This window comes from Mus pahari, chromosome 8, assembly GCF_900095145.1.
Source record: "Mus pahari chromosome 8, PAHARI_EIJ_v1.1, whole genome shotgun sequence".
In the NCBI taxonomy this organism is placed as follows: domain Eukaryota; kingdom Metazoa; phylum Chordata; class Mammalia; order Rodentia; family Muridae; genus Mus; species Mus pahari.
Window position 1 is genome coordinate 5,490,152 of NC_034597.1, and position 21,560 is coordinate 5,511,711.

The 21,560-nt window shown below is 40.5% G+C and overlaps 1 protein-coding gene across 2 annotated transcripts in view; it reads left to right on the forward strand.

Moving 5' to 3' along the window:
- The window catches only part of Synpr (synaptoporin), a 321,344-nt gene that overhangs the window by 155,710 nt on the left and 144,074 nt on the right, over positions 1–21,560 (forward strand). Inside the window, exon 1 of one of the 2 annotated variants that reach the window (XM_021203509.2) lies at positions 2,972–3,399. The exons of the other annotated variant lie outside the window; for it this stretch is intronic. Coding sequence (XP_021059168.1) covers positions 3,376–3,399 — 24 coding nt within the window. The 5' untranslated portion in view covers positions 2,972–3,375. Of the gene's footprint in view, positions 1–2,971; positions 3,400–21,560 lie in introns of those variants that run through there. 2 annotated transcript variants of the gene reach the window in all.

The following is a 21,560-nucleotide window of genomic DNA, read 5'->3' on the forward strand; positions in this document are numbered from 1 at the left end:
AGAGAGAGAGAGAGAGAGAGAGAGAGAGAGAGAGAGAGAGAGAGAGTAGGAGGTGGTTTCCTGCTTCTGTCGATGCTTTTTCTTTGAACAAAGAGATAATTAAATACCACAGAAGTAAGCAAGAGGAACAGAGGGAGGGAGGGAGGAAAGACAGAAGCCAGAGCTCACAACACAACAAAAGGTATTGTTGTGTTAATGCAGACATATTAATGCAGAGGACAGAGCTGCACAAAGACAGCAAAGATTCCTTTCTAGTTAGTAGTCAAAGGGGACCCTGGAAGAAAGGGAAGAGCTAAGGACTAACAGGGACACTGAGAACAGGAGAGTTTCTCAGGAGCCAGGGCTTTAGGTAGGAGAGTTGCAGGTGCAAAGCCAGTTTTTGGAAGAGAGAAGAAAGAGAAATAAAACAGTAGATGGAGCCAGATCCTCAAGGCTTTGGGGGCACAGTGAAGAACTTGCATTTTTCTTAACTCTACTGGATTATAATTGAAGTATCATTCCCAGTCAAGTGATTGGTCTGATTTACACAGCACAGTAACTTCTGCATTTCCAGATGACTGGGGAATTAATAAGACCCACAAAGAATCCATTGCAATAGGAGATGCTGGTGATGGGCAGGAGATGCTTGGTCTGGAGCAACAGTGAGCTGGCCACTGAGCACATTTAGGGGACACTAACCTAGTGAGAGGGGCACCCTTTACCTATTGGCTTTGGAGTCTTATCTAATCTAAATTGACTAAGAAAGTCTTTTTAGAGAAATTATAAAATCGAAATATGAGGAAAACTGAAACATAAACAAATTAGGGATGTACCTAAGGTACATCATATCACTTTAAGATGGCAAGATGGAACCTTGCGCTTTCCTTTAAATCATGCTGCCAAGTCTCCCAGGGTCCTTGTCTCTACGTGAATTAGTGATTACAGATTAGTTATCCCTTTCCACTCACCACTGTGGTACCAGTGTAGTAGATTGTTTGACAGTTGGGTAAGTGTATTGGCCTAGTCTTACATCTCAGCTTTACTAACTATTGACCATGTGTTTGCAGGCAAAGCCACATAATTCTTTGGGTCTTGGCTTCTTCATCTGTCAAATGGGATAACAATGATAATGTTTTAGTTCTCTGAGGACCAAATAAAGTGCTATATGAAAGTACCACTTAGAAGACCACCTAGAACAGTCAATGATGCCCATGATTATTATGTAGAACGTGCTCTTTAAAACTTGAAATAAGTCTCTTCATATACAAAGATGATTAGGAATGCTCACTGGCCATCCTTTAGAGACAGGAAGCTGTGAAGTATGAGATTCCCAAAGGCTGCACTGCTGGCAAAATGACCTCTTAACTCTGCTCCTTGTCATATGGCAGAACAGTGGCCTTTGGCATGAGGTATCAATCCTTCCACCAATTCTGCATTCAATAATTCTGAAAATACTCATTTCATAAGTACTCATAAGTGCTTAGTGATGGGCAGCCTTTTTAACTGGCTTCACCACTTAATTTCACTCATTGTAACTTTGCAATAAGCACATGCTAGTGACCATGATTGTGTGTGTGTGTGTGTGTGTGTGTGTGTGTGTGTGTGTGTGTGTGTGTGTGTAGGTTTGACCACTGAGGGATAGGATCCTATGAGATTCAAAGGACCATAGAGTTCATAAAATGTGAAGATTTTAAGCATCCTGAAGACTTGCTTATGCATTGGGAACAAGATCTCACCCTGTCACCCTGGAGCTGAGCTAAGTGTTAGCACGCTTTCCACAAGTGCCTGAGGCCCTAGGCTCTATCCTCAGTACAGCTGAGCAATGCACAATGGAGAAAGACCAAGGCAGGAAGAGACAGCAAGCTGAAGTTCCTGTTCACACACTTGGATTTGAAAGCACTGTCTTGTCTATCTTTCATTCCTTCTTTACATCTCCCTACCAAGAACTGTGAAATGCTAATGTGCCCATTTTACAGAGGGAAATCTAAGGCTCGGAGAGCTGAAAAGGCTGTCAGTTCTCACAGTCTCCCAATGAGAGGAGAAGCCAAAGGAGATTCCACATTGTCTCACTCTCACTCACAATTGGCGGGTGTCCTTTCGTTCCACCCCTCCCCTTCTCCACAGGAACAAAAGTAGAGCTAGAAAATAACTGATGGTGTTGTTACTATGTTGTGTCCACATGTCTACATGAGAAGAGCAAAGAGACACAGACAGAAACAGAAGGAGGGACAAACAAGACGCATGGCAGATTCTGGATCACTTACGGTGGATTAAACACCTGTTGGCCTTTCTGTTGGGACGTTAGTAGCTGAGCAATAGACAAAGCTGGGACACTAGACCTCTTACTGTGCTGAGCAGAGTGCTCACTCAGGGCAGAGGGAGTACAGGCTTGCAGGATTCCCTCTGTAATTCAGTGCAGATATTCAGGGGACACTATCCTTCAGTGGGTTAGACAACATCCTCAGGGCCCGCAAGAGGGTCTCTCTGTGAAGCCTGGCCCACCCTCCCAGGACACATAGCCTCTGGATATCCAGATTGATGCCCCTTGAAGAAGTGAGTGTCACTTCTTTCTGTAAAAGAAAGGAAGAAATTTGGGTCTTGTTTAAGCCTCTGCTAGCTTTTTAATTTTGTGGTTTTCACAGGTCTTCATTAACACTGTCATGATGAATGAGCACCAAGTTATAATTTGTCCCTTCCATAGTCCCCAGAGCCTGAAAAGCCACCTTCCAGTGCCATCATCTTAACGATTATTTATGGACAGTGCATGAATTTCCCAAATGGGTACCATGCATAACACCCATGCATTTCCATAAAAACAAGGGCAATTTTTAAAAGCAAACATACATTAGCCTCATCTATGCAAATCTATTCCGGAGGACCTAATGAAACCACTGCTTCCCTGTACCCTAAACATGCAAGTTCCTGGCTTGTGTTCAGCTCACAGTTAGATTTTAAGTGCTGTGGTGAGAGGAGGGGGTTCTCTGAGTAAGAGGGGAGCTGGTGCCTCTGCTCATGATGCAGCGTGCTTGTGCAAAGCAGCCTGCACTTGCAGTTGTGAGCAGAGAGCCAAGTGTGGGAGTGTACAGCGGAGGTAACCTCCTCCCCACAAAGCAGCCAGCTTCGCATCAAGGGAGTATCAGGTTCCTGTAGTCAGCTGTGGGCTGTCACTGTCTACTAATATGACTGTTTTCCCATCTCTCTGCAAGAAGGCAGAAGCTGCTATCTGATTGGTATAGCATCTGACTTTCCCTCTGCATTGATTTCTTGTCCTTTTCCTTTGCTTCATAAAGAGAGGGACAAGAGCTGGTGCTGTGGACAGAGAAGCTTCATTTTTAGTATGAGACAACCTCTATATTTTTTCAGGAGAGGGAAGTTGGATTATCAATTCTTTTGTAAATGTGTATGGTGATATTTGCTCCGGTAAGTTCATCTCTATTCATTTGCTTTTCTTTCTGTGTCTCCTTCTGCCTCTCTCTCTCTCTCTCTCTCTCTCTCTCTCTCTCTCTCTCTCTCTCTCTCTCTCTCTCTCTCTCTCTCTCTTTCTCTCTCTTTCTCTATGTCTCTGTCTATCTCTGTCTCTTTCTCTCTGTATATACATGTATAAGTACATTTGGGATGTATAATTTTCTTTACCAATGTGATTTTTTTTTTTAAAAAAAATAGTGATAATGCCTTTTCCCCCTTTAACTTTGCTTTCTTTTATGCATGTTTAAACCAAAGAGTCTGGGTTATGTAGTATAATTCTCACATTAGCTACTAAAGTATATACTGGGTTTCTGGGTTTCTTTTTAACACAGTAAGAAAACTATTTAAGCAAAGTTAAATTAAGCTTCATAAAAATGTAATGCCATTCCATCTCAGCCTTCTTTTTAGGGCATTTAATGTTCTGAGTATATTCATTGTGCCACAACTTGCTTATAATTTTAATTAAAGTTTCTTCATCAGTATTACAGTGAGAATATCTTCAACTCTTTAAATAGCTTCCAAATACTATGTTAATTTCATAAGGTTTTATACCAAAGTACAGTGAAGGAATGAGATGCCTCTCCAATTCTGAGACATTCATTAAAAGAATTGAATTTCTACACCAAAAAGTATCCATATTGTTAAAGTAAATCTCTTGCATTGTATGAAAAGCTGGGCTTCACATGGCCATTGTTTCTTTTCTGACTGTCTTGTGTTGGGTGTTTGTGCCACCATCTGCCACACGCTTAGTGCTGGCTCTAGTGTGGCCATGGCTCAAGCTAATCAGGAGAAAAGTTGCTGTTATTAATTCACACGGATGCAGAATGGGTGTCTGGTCACATCTGTTCAGACTCATGATTTCTGAATGCATCACCTGGTTAGCTGAAGGCAGAGGATGGTCTGAATCCTTTATTGTTAATTCAGAAGTCTGAGAGAGAGTCTACTAATGTGCTTACAGTAGATACAGATGGTAAGACGATTAATTACTTGTGCTGATGGAAACAAATATGCTTTACTCTTTTTTCTTTTTTTTTCTTTTGTCACACAGCAAATCTACATAGCTTTTTTTTCACAGTAAATGAACTACAGAATATATTTGTGACAAAAGTTAGGGTACTGATAAATCAGAAGTGAAAACCTGGCATTTTTTAGACTTTAAAGTAAAGTTGGGAATTCCAATTAGAACTCTGAGGCACACATTCTTTTTGAATAACAATTGTTTGGGACTGTGACATGGTTTCAGATTAGCTCTAAAGAGAGAGTGATATCTACCCAGGAATGAACTGACCTTCCTGGGTGCTGCCTTCAGGATGCCCTGCAATGCACCTGTTACTTGCTTGCTAACACAGAGCTGCTCATTTTGATGATCAGTCTGAATTTTGATTACTGTAGCTTCAAAAATAAATTCCTCCAAACTCACCTAACTATTTCTATTGTCTGATCCCAGTGAATGTGTTCCCAGAATAACTTCAGAGGTCATATATCCTACAGGAACTAAGTATGCCTCAGCAGGTAGGTTGTTGAAAAAAAAAAATCAAGCATGGCTTTCATTCTTGAGCCCAATGAAAGCATTAGTAGTGGGCAGGCCCTGTACCCTCTCCAGCACACACAGCTGACTCCCTTCTTCCTTGTTACATCCATTTTTGGATGATATTCTTTCAGAGCCAGTGGTAACAAGTTACATAGAGTCATGAACTGTAAATGGAGTTGTCACCATATGAAGCTACTCCACAAGAATAATTAGCAAAGTTTGAAGGAATGGTGAATTACAAGTGTCTGTTTTCATCTTTGTCGGCTTATTATGAAAGACTCAGGGTTCCATGCATGAAACCACTGTCCTTGGACCTCAGTAACTTCAATAAGTTAGTATTATCAACCATTCGTTTGAGTTGGGATAAGTCTGCGTGGTCTTTAATTGTATCCCTCCTGACAAGTCCTGAATACCATGTCCAGAAAAGTTTGTCGTAATCTATTTTAAGGAACAAAAATCCCAATGCTGTGGACAAAAACAATGAAGTGGTTTTGAATTTTTCCACAGTGAAATCTTTTTGTCATAGCAAAATGAAAAAGGCCTTAATTGTTTCCAGTTTGTAATTACACACTTTGGCTTATCTCTCCTTGTCTTCACAGCCACTCAGAAGAGGTTAATCTCAGTTCCTAACTTTTCAGATAGGAAAATGGAGACAGAGAATGTGTGCAACTTGATAAGATGACACAATGGTGCACATGAGATGGAGTGAGTGGCATGCTCATCCTCCGGTCAGGGCTTCACCTTGTCAGCATAACCTATGGGAAGCTCATAGGCCAAGGTGATTTTCAGGCATTTAACAATAGCACAGTCTGTTTCCACTGGTATTTTTTTCTTCTTCTGACAATAGATAACCTCCTTTTCCTCACACTGTGCTTCTGTAACTCCAGGCTAATTATGTTCCTAAAAACCACTCAATTTGTACAGCTACCAAGATGTGAATGTAGCGAGAAAGCCAGCCTGGGGAGAGACAATATGCAGATGTGGCTAAATTAAGGTATCCCTGGAACTGAGCAAGATAAATCTGTCCCCTGACTTTCAATCTTCGAACAAAGAATCCAAATAAAAAATGCCAAGAAAATTTAGAAATATCAGTGTCTCAAAGCCCCCAGCTTGTCATGGATGCAAAGTACAAAAGGCAATTTCAACTGAATTGATTCACTTGGGAGAACTTTATAGAATTCTCACTTTCCTTTCAGTTGCCCCTGTGGTTTTCTTTCTGTTTTCTGGCTAACTGGAAAGGGCTTCAATTAGAATATTGCTTCTCTGTAAGCCAGGTAATTAAAAATTGCACACATCTGCTGATATGGGAGCTGAGCAGTGTGACAGAGTTGAAGCCCTGAGTCCTTGGCACCCAAGCACTGAGCTCCGCATTTGAAATCCATCTGAGCCAATAAAATTCAGACAAGTCTTCCAGGGGAAATTTTTTGACTAACACAGAACCAAGATGTTTCAAATATCGCCTCAAGCAGCAGCATGGTGGCAGGGCACAGCACTCATGGTAACTCTAGCAAACACTGTGTTGCCTTTGTTCTACCAGACCGGCTTTGAACCATAAGAATGTGGCTAGAGTAAAGTCTAGCTCGGGATATCCTTACTACATTTTACCAAAACTCAAAAGGATATAGAGAAAGCAAAGGAACAAACACAAACACAATGGTGGCACCCAGAGTCAAACTCTGGAGTGATCACAATATTGAGGGTTTTCTGATGTGATCTGCTGACTAACGAGTAGCGGTTTTGACTACCATTTACAGAGACCGTCAGGCAGTTAACAGCTCAGAGTGCACTGCACAGTGAGATCTTCCTAACCTGACAGTTTCTTTGGAGGAAACAACAACACAATTCTGTAGTCGCTTTTCTCCTGTTCTTGAATAAGACAATCTTGTGGTTTAATCAGCAAGTATGCTATTAGATCCAACACCAGTAAAGAGGTGTGGATGGCTTTGATTTTTTGATGAGTGTTTATGAGTATTCTAAATGTAGCCAGAGCCACCAAACAGAGACTGTGTTGGGCTCAGCCCCAGGGCTCATCAAGTGTATGCCATCCCTTAAAAACTAGTCTTGGAAGCAGTTTTATAAAGGAAATCATTTTCAGTCTGCCTCCTTGAGAGAGATCACTAAGTCCCAAATAAATAGCATTGAATCCTACCCCATCCAACCTGTTTACTACTGCTTTCCTTCTAGATATAGATGTTTGTCCTTAAACATATCTATCGTTGAGTGCTTAAAAAGAACCCCTTGCATATAGATAAAGTGACTGGTATAAAGACAAGAGGCATGGAGAAATCTTAAACTTCACCATCCTTACTATAGGCTAGTGTGCAATGGAGCAGGGGTCTTGTTAGGTATTCATATAAGAATCAATTCTAGTTTTGAGTCTGACACCAGCACAAGAGCAATTCAATCCGTTAAAGGAGGTTTTTTGATTATGGGTGTGTGCCTTTATATATTTTTGAAAAAATAGAGAAGGGACGATCTGAAGTAGAAGTGCCCTAATCATTCCCCACTCCACAGAGAGATGGATCTTCACATTAGGTTTTACAGTGATCATGCTAACATAACTTCTATCCTAAATCCGCTCACAAAGTCATTGAGGGGTCCCTCCAGTGCATTTCACTCGTTTCTGGAAAACTCATTTAGAGCCCCCCAAAACAGTTTACTGAGGATGAAGATGAGGTTGGCCAGTGTTAACAGGTTGTCATGTATTGTCGCCCTGTGAAGAGATGGCAAGATATAAGTTTTTTAGAAATTGACCAAATTTAAGGAAAGGATTGGAATGTTGGTTACCAGGTTACCCCTTTATTTAACAACTATTTAAGGATCCCTACCATGCACTGGGTACCGAGCGAGGTGTGGACAGTGGTGAACAGATATAATACATTTACTTCCATAATGAAGTGTCTTTATTTTCCATTCCTCACCTAAGCCTAGTTTTTGTTTCACGTACCAGAATGTATTTTCTGAAAGTCAAAGTTTAGCTAACCTGGTAAGACACCTTCAGGGAATATGTGCTATTGGTCTGTTCATGCTTAGGGAAGGATTAAGAAGGAATCCACTGATTTGCTGATGGGCTTGCACTCTGCTGAATGGAGTGTTTTAAAGGGAAACTGGAAGAAAAGCTGTCATGCTTGTCTTACAAGCATTGTTTGCCACTCCTGGGAAGCCTCACAGTTGGGATGATTTGCCTCCTTCCCAGTGCTTAGGAGAAGAAAGACAGGAGAAATATTGAGAGGCCAGAAAAAGAAGATTGAAAGGCAAACTAGAAAGGTCCCTACAGGCCCTGAGATGGCCCCTGACAACCAGGACTGTCTGGCTTGCATGATCTGTTTTCCTTTGGTCTTCATTCAGTTAGTTTTGGAGGACCCTGTCTGTACTGAGCATATTACCAGATACTATAGCATGGGAATAAACAAGGTACACCTGTTTCTGAACCTGAGGAACTTCTAGTAGTCCAAGATTATGCAATCCTAGCACTATTAGTGTGTTCCCATATCATTCATTGTGGTGAAATCTCATTGTGGGATATTTAGTAGCTTTCATGAGCTCTACCCACTAGATGTCAGTAGCAACCTCTTACCCTAAGCTAAGACAACCTAAATTGCCAAAAGCCTTCACAAAACTGCTTTTCTATCAGAAGAGAACCATTGCCAGACACTCACTAATCACCTTTGGCTGCTTCTTCCGGTGGCATTTCTTCTTTTAACTTTAGGATTCTTAGATGCGTTGTTTTCTCACTGCTACAGCTTGTCTGAAGCTTGTGGAGCATCTGTAAGCATCTCCCGGTCACTACCCTGTGCTTCCGTGTAGTGGAGCATCCGTAAGCTTCTCCCCGACTCTGCCCTTTTGTGCAACACTTTACTACTCTGGATAGCTTATCTTATCTCATTATGTTCTAGCAAACAACAAATGAGACAATATTAAAATATATCTCCTTTAGCAAATGACTGGCAGACATTTAAATTGCGGTTATGTGTCTAAAGCCTTGCGGCCAAAATTGAGTAGAACTTGAATTCACACTAGTATATCCTAAAATTTGAATATTTTTCTCAAAATCATTCAAAATTATAACATTTAATGAAAAATGCTGATATAATTACAGTGTACCATTTTCTCTTTTAGTCTATTTTTGAGTAGTAAAGACCGTTTACCAAGGAGTGATAAAGGCAAGGGTGGTGGAGCCTTGGTCTCTTACCTGAGCAGCTTTAGCTGGGTGGTTTCAGATGGTCAACTTACACCTGTAGAGTTTCTGGGGTATAAAGTGATACATTGTAGAAACTCCAGGAGCATCAGTTGTCTTTGCTGTAGGGTTAGACCTGCTGTATGAGTGACCATCCCAGAAGGAAACAAATTACAGCCTCAATCTCATGTCCTCAAAACACTCCGAGTTAATTTCTTTAAGAAGAAGGAAAAAGAAAAGCTCAGTGACTCGCCCAAAGTTCTACGGAGAATTCACTTCAAAGGAAAGACACCAGCAGAGCTCATCTTCCTGTCCTAGCCCAATAATGTGCCAAAATGTTTTAAACGGAGGGCTGTGGATTCATGGAATTGCTGCATACTAGAGATGTATGTGCTCAAAGCACAAATATAAGTGTCTGGGAGTTCAGCAGCAAATGGGGTGGGGGGTGCCCATCTTGAAAGACCACTGTGGAAGGGGGAATAGAAAGACTGTAAGAGCCAGAAGTCAGGGAGGACCCGAGGGAAAAAGGCTTCTGTATAATGGGTTATTGCACTTTTGAATTAACACCAACTGTGGATATCTGCAGGAGAACAAACCAATCCACATTCCATCACAAAACAGGAGAGGGGATCGATCATGAGCCTCATCCCCAGCTGAGGAGCTGGGACAGTTAAAGGCTGCTGGGAGAGGGAAGTCAGTTTTCATTGAGAGGATACATCTTAAGAGGCCAACTATATTCCAGTGGATGGTCCAATATCAATGGGTAAATGGGAAATAAAAATTAGACTTGGTATGTTACTTTTAAAAAATAGAAAGAGCATGAAGTTGGGAGGGTTGAGGAGAAGTAGAGTGGGTATGAAAAGGGTTAAGAAGAGGAGGGGGTGAAGTTGGTCAAAATACATTGTATGCATGCATGAAACTCTCAAGAAGTCAAGATTTCATTAATAAAGGAAATGTATATTGGGATTGCAGACAGGCATCCAGGGGAAAGGCCCCTGACTTTTAGTTGGCTGCACTTAACCATTTTTAGGTGCTGGTTTAACCAAACCTCAGCCTCATGAGAGGCAAAGAGACAGAGTTCTCCTGGATGAAGTTTGGCAGAGGAATAGACACATAAACACACCAACTGCAAGAAGAATTTGCAGGGTCATGTCTACCTACTCCCAAGCCTGGAAAGGAGCAGGTCCTTCCTTGAGTGTTACATGGTATCCAGACCCCTGTTGAGTGGTTTATGTGTTCTGGGTAACCTCCTGCACTCTTGGCAAGATACAAAAGCTTGGGTAAATTATCCTGGCAGAATTCCTGAGAAAACTGTTTCTGCCTGCATTGTCTCAGAGTACTGAGAGTACATGAGAGAAAAGAAATCCAAATCCACAAGGGGAAGTATGTCTGGCCAGAAGTGATGCATATAGGCCTCAGTCTCTTCTTCTGTAACATGCGAGTTATGACTTTCATCCATAGACTCCAGGAGGATACATGGAAAAGTTCCTTAGGGATGTTGTGGGCATTGTTTCTCTCCCAAAGTCCATTTTGCTATTAGTTTGCACCTGATATCCTCAGTGAATGAACAAGGTTTCGGAAAATGTTCTCCCCATTTACCAGGAAAAGGACTGTAGTTATTGGATGGGGCTAAAGCAGCCCGGAAGTGCTTTGCTGGATCATTCTCTCTCAGAGGAGACAGATGCCGAATTATAGATTTCAAACACAAAGCACATTACTGAAGAGTAACTATAATACAACCAAATGCAATATGTATAAAGCCATTCCCTGCGGTCTGGTCTGCTTCTCTCACAGAATATTTCTGAATCTTCAGCCCCCTTTCCACTCCCATCGGTCGTAGCTCAAGCCATTGCCTTTGTAATTGTGGAGATTGATAAAACCTTGAACCTCAGCCCATTACCTGCTAATGCTGTGGGACTTTAACCCTCTGCTATCTCCACATGGTCCAGCAGTTTCTCAAATTTCATGACTGTATCGAACTGGGAAAACACAGATGCCTTCCCCAGGTTACTCATTAGGTCTTTCTACAGGAAATTCAAAGTTTTTTTTTTCATTTCTCATGTTTTATTTACCAAAGCACCCCCAGACACATTTGATCAGATAAATCTAGTTAGCTCATATATTTGGAGTCTATTATCTGCTAGCGGTAATGTCCCAAGATTCTTTCCTCTGCTCACTTCTCTCTGACTCATAACTTCAGACTCTATATCCAAGGTTTTAAATGGTTCCTCTCCTAACCTCCCTGGACCAGCTACCTCTCTAAGGTAATTTCACCTTTCATTCCTGTTGGCTTTACACTCATAGAGCATCTCTCATGGTTTTGTTTCTGAGATATCCTCAGTAGGGCAAGAGTGCGTGCTTATTCATTCAGCCATACTTTTATAGCCATTCCTTTGTCCATCTTATGAGAGGCAACTGTGTGCCAGGCACTGACACCGAGGGTTTGTAGTTGGAGGCAACTAAAACTGATGTAGTCCACACCATCAAGACTTACACTCTAAGGGCTGGCTGAGGGGCACATTTAAAAATTCCCTAGAAAGCTAATTATTATTGTAGTAAATGTTAAGTTTAAGAGCTGAGCCATCTTGGATAATAATTATATGACAGGCAAAACTCCAAGTGTTCATGCATATTAATTTATTTAATCCTTTAACATTTCTACAAAAGAGTTTAAAGGGGAGAGCATTAGAGCCCACTGAATATGAAGGATGTAGACTCCTTAGAGAATTCAAGATTCTTGGGATGACGATGATTTAGCAGGGGAAACACTGCGTTCAGGTGACTAACATCTGCACAGCATTGTTTACAGGTGCTGTGCGGAGTGCCTTGCAGGACTTTCATCTTCCAGACAAGATGAGAAGAATCACTATTATTATTTTAAAGGCATGAGAATGCTGAGCCACTTGCCCACAATGTACAAGTGGTGATTGTGAGCTGTACTTTCATTATATTTGACCCTGATGCTGAATTCCTTCCCACTATGATAACGTGTGAAAAACTGATAGAAAATATTCGAACCTAGTCGCTGTCTTTGGTAGAAGGGGGAGAATAAAGGGCATCTAATGTGTGGCCCAGTAAAGTTGATAGTGACTGGACTGGTTTTTGTTTATTGTAATTTTTAAAAATTAAAATGTAATTATATGATTCCCCCCTCCTACCTCCAAGCTCTCCCATGTTCCCCTCCCACTCTCTCCTTGCCTTTCTCAAATCCATGGCCTCTCTTTCCTTAATTACTTTTGTTGGCTATGAATAATATAAACTCATAAATTTATAAACGTAACCTGCAACCTGCTGAGTCTGTTTAGTGTTGCATGTATGTGCATGTTTTCATGGATGACCACTTGGTACCAATTAGAGGACCCATCCCTGGGAGAAAGTAATTCTCCCTGTATCAGCAGTTGTTAATTGTCTGTAGAGATCTTCTCTTGTGTACTGTGTAAAAATACTCACCTTTCAGTAAAAAGGCCAATGAATTGAGGCAGGATTAGAAGATGGGACATCCCCCAGAGAGGGATGGATTCTGGGAGAAAGGCAGGCAAGGGAAATTTGGCCTCAGACAGAGTAATATGATTACATGAAACTTAGGACCAGGAAATGAGACATGTGGTACAGCTTAGAATAGAATAATAGCTTATTCGTTATGAGATAGTCAAGAAATGTGCTTAGCTATATTGCCTAGGACCTTGTGAAAATATTTGAGTGTTGGAGCTGTTATTACTGTAGCTCAGGGCCAGGAGGACAAACTCGAACTTACAGAAATACACTACCTCAATTGTCTGTATCTCTTTATCTGGGGTAGAGGTCCAGAAGTTCCGCCTTTGCATGTCTATTAATTTTGTTGTTTTTATGGTCTTGTTTAGGCAGCTATACTCTCGAGTTTTCACTGGTGCAACTTCCCTATTGTGTCTAGGAGACACAATGTCTTAGCAGACTTTCTGGACAATGATTTCTGTTAGAGATAGAAACGAACCCCTTGGGGACTACAGGAAGGGGTGGTACTTAAGTTGTCAGGTTTGATAGACATTGGCTGAAGCACTATTACTGCCCCTCAAAGAGCTGACTGACAACATCTTTATGGGCTTTACTCCAGAGTTTGTAAGAAAAGCAAGATTCCATGCTAGAGAGATGGCTCAGTGGATAAGTCACTTGTTGTACAAGCATGAGGTCCTGAGTTTGGATCCGAGACTCCCATGCTAAATATGGTGCAATCGTGTTCTTCTGTAATCCCACTCATTCTACCAACGAGGTGGGAGGCAGAAAGAGGCAAATCCACAGAAGTGCACAGTATAGCTACCCTACTGTATACTGCTGGAAAGAGCAGGAGACTTCATCTCATACGAAGCTGAAGGTGAGAATGCAATCCATAGGATTGCCCTCTGACATCCACATAAATGCCATGGCACAGCCACACATGCAGATGTAAGACACACACACACACACACACACACATGCACATATCAAAGAGACACAGAGAGAGAATGAAAAAGAGTAAATAAATGAAAGTGTATTTACTGCACTGTATGAAAAAGAGTAAATAAATGCATGCTTTCCAGTTCTACTCTGTACCTAAGGTCAGAATCTACACGTAAGTAAACTCTAAGCTCAAACCAAGACAAGGGGCGTGGCTTGAGCCTCCATTTTCAGTTGTGACTTCTGCCTGCTCACTTGTTTGACTTGCCCGTTTTAGTTTTTTTAGTTTTGCTCTGTGTCTCCTCAAAAAAAAAAAAGGGTCAGAGTCAATAGAACTCCTCGAGCACGATCTGGAATTAGGAGGAAGGCAATAGAGAAGCCCAGCCTGTCGTTACCTGTGGAATCAGTTACTCTTTATAGGCTCTGGAATGCCTACATTAAAACCACCTAGGGACTTCATTACATACAATGTTTAGATGAGAAATAGACTCTTTAGAGTAGCAGCAAATGTCAAAGGTATGGTATGATCATGAATTCATTCACTGAGAAAAAAAAACTGGTTTCAGAGGACAGTTGAGTACCCCTCTTAAGGTGTTTATCCATGACAAGATTGCAGTGCAGTAAATACTTTGCCAACTTAAGTTGCAATCTGAAAGAAAATCTACAAATAGTGGCATTTTGACAAAGTCCTAGAACTTCAGAGGAGGAATATGTGCACTCTTAGTAGATGATATTCATAGGCTGAGGTTGAAGGGAAAGGATGAAAATAAAATAAAGATTATTGGCAATCGTTTGAAAAGATAGTCCTTGTTAAAAGGATTGATGACAAAGGTGTCAGCAGCCTGAGGTTGGACCAACCGCCATGTTGTTACTGTTGTTGTTAAGATATGCTTGTTTTTATTTATGTGTGTGAAATTTTCTTTTATATATGTTAAGCACATATGCAAGGCCTTGGGAAATGAGAAAAAGGCATTGGATGCTCTGTAGCTGCTGGAAACCAAACCTGGGTACTCTGAAAGAGTATCCAGTGCTCTTAACTACTAAGCTATCCACCCATACCAGTTTTCTGCATAAGTATTATGTGTGATTCTGACCTTTCTGTTAGCTTATGGTTCATGTGTCTTTACAGACGTCCAGAGTAAAGAAATGAGATTACTTCCACAACATTACCAGACAGCTACTACACCAATTAAATTTAAAATTGAATTTGTCTCCCCTGAGAAAGAACAGTCATATGGAGCTTGTATTCAGCTGGTGCTCAGAGATCAAATCCAGCTTTTGTTCCCCTCTATCTGTGCAACTTTTTAAACATTTTCCTTTTTGAATTTCATTTTTTTTCATCTGCGAAATGAGGAGAGATATGGGAGGAAGGAGACACTGGCATTTCTGATGATGGCAGTAGATAAGTGAAACACAGCCCTTTTAATAAGTCAGAGTGTGTTATTAGTTATCAAATGGATGAATTTCCAACCATGATTCTCTTTATCTTTATTTTGATGACAACCATGAAATTACAGATTAATTATAAAGACAAACCCACTCTGAATGTTATTGAAGTGATGTTCAATTTCATACAGAGATCTTGTCACTTCATTCATCCATTCAGCAAGTATTTCTTAGAATTTCCATAAAGTGCAAGGAATTGTTTTGCAAGCAATAAGAGCTGTATGTGGATTGGAAGCGTAAGAAAAGGGAGCAAGATACGAAGATATTTAAGTGTCTGATAGTGTTATAGGAGAAATATAAAACAGGGAGGGGTGATGAACTACTTTTCTAAATCTTTATTTCCACAAGTTCATTCAAATAATACATTTAGTGCTGAAAATTTACAGCAGCAACGGGAGTGTGGGGCAGGGGCTGGAGAGATTGATCAGGCTATAATGTGCTTGGGAGTGAGGGGCAGGGGCTGGAGAGATTGATCAGGCTATAATGTGCTTTGCTCAAGACCAGAGTTTACATTTCTAGAAGTCAGACTTAGAGGCACAACTATAACTCCAATGCTGAAACAAGAGGGCCATTTGGAGACAAGTGAATCCTAGGGTCTTGCTGGCCTGGTAATTTAGGTGAGATGGTAGGCCCCTGGTTCAGTGGGAGACCCTGTCTCAAAAAAAATGTGGAAGCAATAATGGAAAACACCTGGCATTGACATATGACCACCATCAGCGTCTAGAGCTACACACACATGCACACACATGCATGGATACATTAATTACAACTTTCAACTATGTGAACATTTTGAAATTCTTTCTAAGTTTTCTTATAGATGATGAGTTGGCCTACTCTAAATATCTGAATTAACTCAAAGCTTTTTGACCATCTGTCCTGTGTCTTCCACCTTCCCACAGAGTTTGTGATTATTGCAGGCTCATGACACCCAGTACTTGACAGTTTCATATGTGATACCAGCAATAACTCCATGGGCAGAAATCAGATGAATTATTTATTGAGTTTTCCATCAAGAAGGGTCATGTGCAGTTGACTGGAGATTCATTGCTGTGAGCAGAGACACAGGATGTAGTGCACATCTTGTCTCTTCAAAGTAATATGACCCTGGACCTCTGCCTACTTGATGAAGGTTTCTAAAATCCTTGCCTTGGGAGAAAACTAAGAGCTGTCGGCTGGTGAAGGTCTCTGTCTCTATGTGCTGTAATTGGTATGCATTGTGGAAATGGACTGAGGTTGTTTTGCATTGAACCTGTTACTATTATCTGTGAGAAAGCTGAACATGCAGACAGATTAAATCATATAAAGACAAAGAATAACTGTGAGGTATCCAGTTCCAGATTCAAGACAATTTTATGTATTAAAAAAATCTTGTAAGATTATGGATTGTTACAGTATGTTTGCTGTTGTTATTTTCCTTTGGTTCTAAAGACGATGACTCACAATATAGCTCTGGCTGGCCTTGCACATGTAACAATACATCTGCCTTCCATGAGACATGTACTGCCACACATGGCTTCTTTACCTAAAGGTAAAAATAGACTTTTAAAGCACTTAATCCAAGTAACACTAGTAAATTGCTTTCGTTTTTAATCTTAAGAATGGTCTTGTCCTAGTGGATTAAAATGAAATGACATCCCAGTGAACACTATCAGCCAAGTGTCTAGGTTATAATTTGAAAAGGTGATACCCCTCTTCATTCAACAGCAAATCTACAAATAAAATTATGGCCCCATAAAGGGAATATCACAGCCACAACATATAAATATGAAACAGCACATCTAATGTACATCCTCCTTCTGGCACAGCCAAACATAAACAGATCCCAGTCAAACCATACCTACCCTGGCCTCTAGAAGGTTGTTATTAATTGTCTGAACTCTCTATTCTGATTTCACCTAGAATTACTTATATGAAGAACAATTGACATTTTCTACCCTTATAATTTGCCATGTCTTTATCCCCTTCACACTCTGCTATAGTCTCCTCCTAATCTCATAACTACACCAGAAATAGGACATCCTGGAGACCTCAGGAAACACTCTGATTGTTCAGCACAAACAGCTAAATGTGTAGTGCAAATGAATTCTAATATAGATAGCTCCTGGGAGCCAACAGACATGTGCCTATGGAGTGGCATGGCAATTTCAATTACTTTAAGATGGTCAGCTAATAAAAACCAAAACCAAACCAAACCAAAGCAAAAACAGCAGCAGCAGCAGCAGCAGCAGCAGCAGCAGCAGCAACAACAACAACAACAAAAGATTGTCAGTTAAAATGAATTAGCTGGGCCTGTGAGGAGGCTGGACATGGGGGAATAATAAAATTTTTAAACTTACAAGTGCTCTTTAAAAAACCATTCATTGGATATATTGGCTAAAACACTATTCTTCAGCCCCGCTATGAAGAAGAAGAGGAGGATGAGGAAGAGGAGAAGGAGGGAGTAGAGTGGAAGAAGAAGAAGAAGAAGAGGAGGAGGAAGGGGAGGAGGAGAAAGAGGTAGAAGAAAGAAAAAGGAAGGAAGGAAGGAAGGAAGGAAGGAAGGAAGGAAGGAAGGAAGGAAGGAAGGAAGGAAGGAAGGAAGAAAACTTTGCTTATATTACCACATGGGGAGTAATAAAAATTTAAATTTACAAGTGTTCTTAAAAATTTCATTGCACATGTTGGATAAAAGACTATTCTTCAGCCCCACTATGAAGAAGAAGGGGAGGAGGAAGAAGAAGAAGAAGAAGAAGAAGAAGAAGAAGAAGAAGAAGAAGAAGAAGAAGAAGAAGAAGAAGAAGAAAGAGAGAAAGAGAGAGAGAGAGAGAGAGAGAGAGAGAGAGAGAGAGAGAGAGAGAGAGAGCAGATAGGCAGGCAAGAAAGAAAACTTTGCTTATATCCCAGCATGCTCAGTATTCATAGAGAGCTCAGACAAGCCCAGTGAGTGGAGCCCGATAGTTGGGGTGTATATTTACCCATGCAAGTTGTATTACAAACAGAAAAATAATATGTCACTTTCATTTTGCCTCTGTATACGGGTCTTCTCTATTCGACACATGTTTGGTTTCATTTTGTCATGGTGTTTTCTGAAGAGGAAATGCTCAATGAATGTATGTTTGTTTGAATACATTACAACCACTTGGAATGTAGACTTCCTAGTAGTCTAGGCTATTGAAATCTCCAAAGGCCAACTTGGAGGATAAAGTGTAAATAGTTTGGTGAAATTGTTCAGAAATATAAAGAAATGAGATGTGAGGGATGGAAATTATAGTTTCTTTGAGGAATTAGTTTCTCTGTACCAAGTATGGGATGGAGTCTGTTAAACACATTAATCACTAAATTCTCAAGTAGTTCTCAGAAGTTGGAGACTTGACGTTTCATAAAGGCCAGAACAGGAGGACTGCTGTAGTTAGCGACTTGTTCAATGACACAAGAGACAATTTACATTTTAGATCCAGGTCAAGCTGAGCCCAAAGTCCAGCCCTTCAGGTGTTCTGATACTGGAAAGCACCTATTCACAATCATGTCATGCCTCCACTGCTTGCTCTGTTCTCCGAATGAGACATAGGTCCCTGCCCTTTCAGCTTGTCCCTGTCCTCCTCCATTCACATTGTCTTGAAGTTTTTAGTTCATTCCATTCCAATAGAGAACAAAAGACACCAAACAAAAGCACCTTTTATTTTCTGAGCTGATGGGTCCGGGGAAGCTCACATCTCTGTTAAGAGGCCACTATAAACCACATTTCCCCAAGAAATGTCAGGTAGCCGCTCTGGAACGCTCGTTCCCTCAGTAATCTTCTACTCAAAAGTCCCCTCCTCTTGGAGGCTCTCATTGTGTGATGTGTTCCATGCTTTGCATCCTCTTGCTTATTTTCAATTTCAGATAGCTGTTTTATCTTCTGGCAATGCTATCCTGTTAAATTCAGATTCCTTTTCATGGTTAAGGTTTTATTGGGTCACAATTTTTCTCCAGGACTTTTCTGGGATACTTCTCTCACTGGTAGGCTTGGCTCTGAGATTCACAGACTGTTCGTTTGAATGAGTGTGCTGTATTTCATGAGGTTGCTAAACTAAATTAATTCAAAATTTGGAAGATGCCTTGAAGTGCTACATCTAACCAACTTATTTGCTCTGATAAGAGGAAAGCATGGGAGGACACATCTGCCCCAACACTGGGGAGTAACTGGGACCAGCAGGACCCAGGCACCCAGGCACCCAGGAACTCCACCTGACGAGTAGCACAGATTCCTTCCAGTCTGGGCCAGTGCCCTGAGCAGACCTTGGACACGAACTCCACCACCAGTTCCCAACACCCAGAAGAAGCTCCACTCCCAGGCACTCTAACACACAACCATGATCCCACAATCCTAGGATCCTAGAAGCTTGGTCACACAAGGGTCTCAAGGTCCCAGAGGCAGCTTGACTCTGATGAGTTCTGACACAACCAGGATTACAGGAAGGACAGGTTCAGATATAGTAAGGGCAGGTAGCACTAGAGATAATCAGATGGCAAGAGGCAAGCCAATTCTCCCACCATAACAAGTCATGGATACACCATCACACCAAAAAAGCAAGATTCGGATCTAAAATCAGTTCTCATGATGATGATAGAGGACTTTAAAAAGGAAATAACTCCCTTAAAGAAATACAGGTGGACATGGGTAATAGCTAGAAGCCCTTAAAGAGGAAACACAAAAATACCTTAAATAATTACAAGAAAACACAATAAAACAGGTGAAAGAAATGAACAAAACCATCCAAGATCTAAAATTGGAAATAGAAACAATAAAGAAATCACAAAGAGAGACAACCCTGGAATAAAAAAACCTAGGAAAGAGGTCAGGAGTCATAGATCAGGAATCACCAAAACAATACAACAGATAGAAGATAGAATCTCAGGTGCAGAAGATACCATAGAAAACATTGACACAACAGTCAAAGAAAATGAAAAAAGCAAAAAGCTCCTAACCCAAAATGTCCAGGAAATCCAGGACATAATGAGAAGACAAAACCTAAGGATAATATGTATAGAAGAGAGTGAAGATTCCCAACTTAATGGACTAGTAAATATCTTCAATAAAATTATAGAAGAAAACTCCCTTAACCTAAAGAAAGAGATGCCCATGACCATACAAGAAGCCTAAAGCACTCCAAATAGACTGGACCAGAAAAGAAATTCCTCCTGTCACATAATCATCAAAATGCCAAATGCATTAGATAAAGAAAGAATATAAAAATCTGTAAGGGAAAAAGGTAAAGTAACATATAAAGGCAGACCTATCAGAATTACACCAGACTTTTCTCCAGAAACTATGAAAGCTAGAAGATCTGAGCTGATCATAAAGACCCTAAGAGAACACAAATGCCAGCCCAGGCTACTATACCCAGCAAAACTCTCAATTACCATAGACTGAGAAAGCAAGATGTTCCATGATAAAACCAAATTTACACAATATCTTTCTGTAAATCCAGCACTACAAAGGATAATAAATGAAAAACATCACCATGAGGAGGGAAACTACAGTCTAGAAAAAGCAAGAAAGTAATCTTTCAACAAACCTGAAAGAAAATAACCACACAAACATAATTCCACTTCTAACAACAACAACAACAAAAAAACAGGAAGTAACAATCACTTTTCCTTAATACATCTTAATATTAATGGACTCAATTCCCCAATAAAAAGACATAGACTAACAGACTGGATACGTAAACAGGACCCAACATTTTGCTGCATACAGGAAATGCACCTTAGTGACAAAGACAGATACTACCTCAGAGTAAAAGGTTGGAATACAATTTTCCAAGCAAATGGTCCCAAGAAAGAAGCTGGAGTAGCCATTCTAATATTGAATAAAATCAACTTTCAACTAAAAGTTATCAAAAAAGATAACGAAGGACACTTCATACTGGTCAAAGGAAAAATCTACCAAGATGAACTCTCAATTCTGAACATCTATGCTCCAAATTCAAGGGCACCTACATTCATAAAAGAAACTTTACTAAAGCTCAAAGCGCACATCCCACCCCATACAATAATAGTGGGGGAGTTCAACATCCCACTCTCAGCAATGGACATATCATGGAAACAAATTATAGAGAGATACAGTGAAACTAATGGAAGTTATGAACCAAATGGTTCTAACATATATTTATTGAACATTTTATCCTAAAGCAAAAGAATATATCTTGTTCTCAGCACCTCATGGTATCTTCTCCAAATCTGACCATATACTCAGTCACAAAACAGGCCTCAATAGATACAGGAAGATTGAAATAATTCCATGGACCCTATTAGTGCACCACCAACTAAGGCTGGTCTTAAATACCAACAAAAACAATGGAAAGCACACATACACATGGAAGCTGAAAAAACCCTACTCAATGATAACTTGGTCAAGGAAGAAATAAAGAAATTTAGAAGTTAATGAAAATAAAGACACACCATACCAAAACTTACGGGACACAATGAAAGCAGTGGTAGGAGGAAAGTGCCTTCAAAAAGAAACCGGAGAGAGCTTATACTAGCAGCTTGACAGCACACCTGAAAGCTCTAGAACAAAAAGAAGCAAAT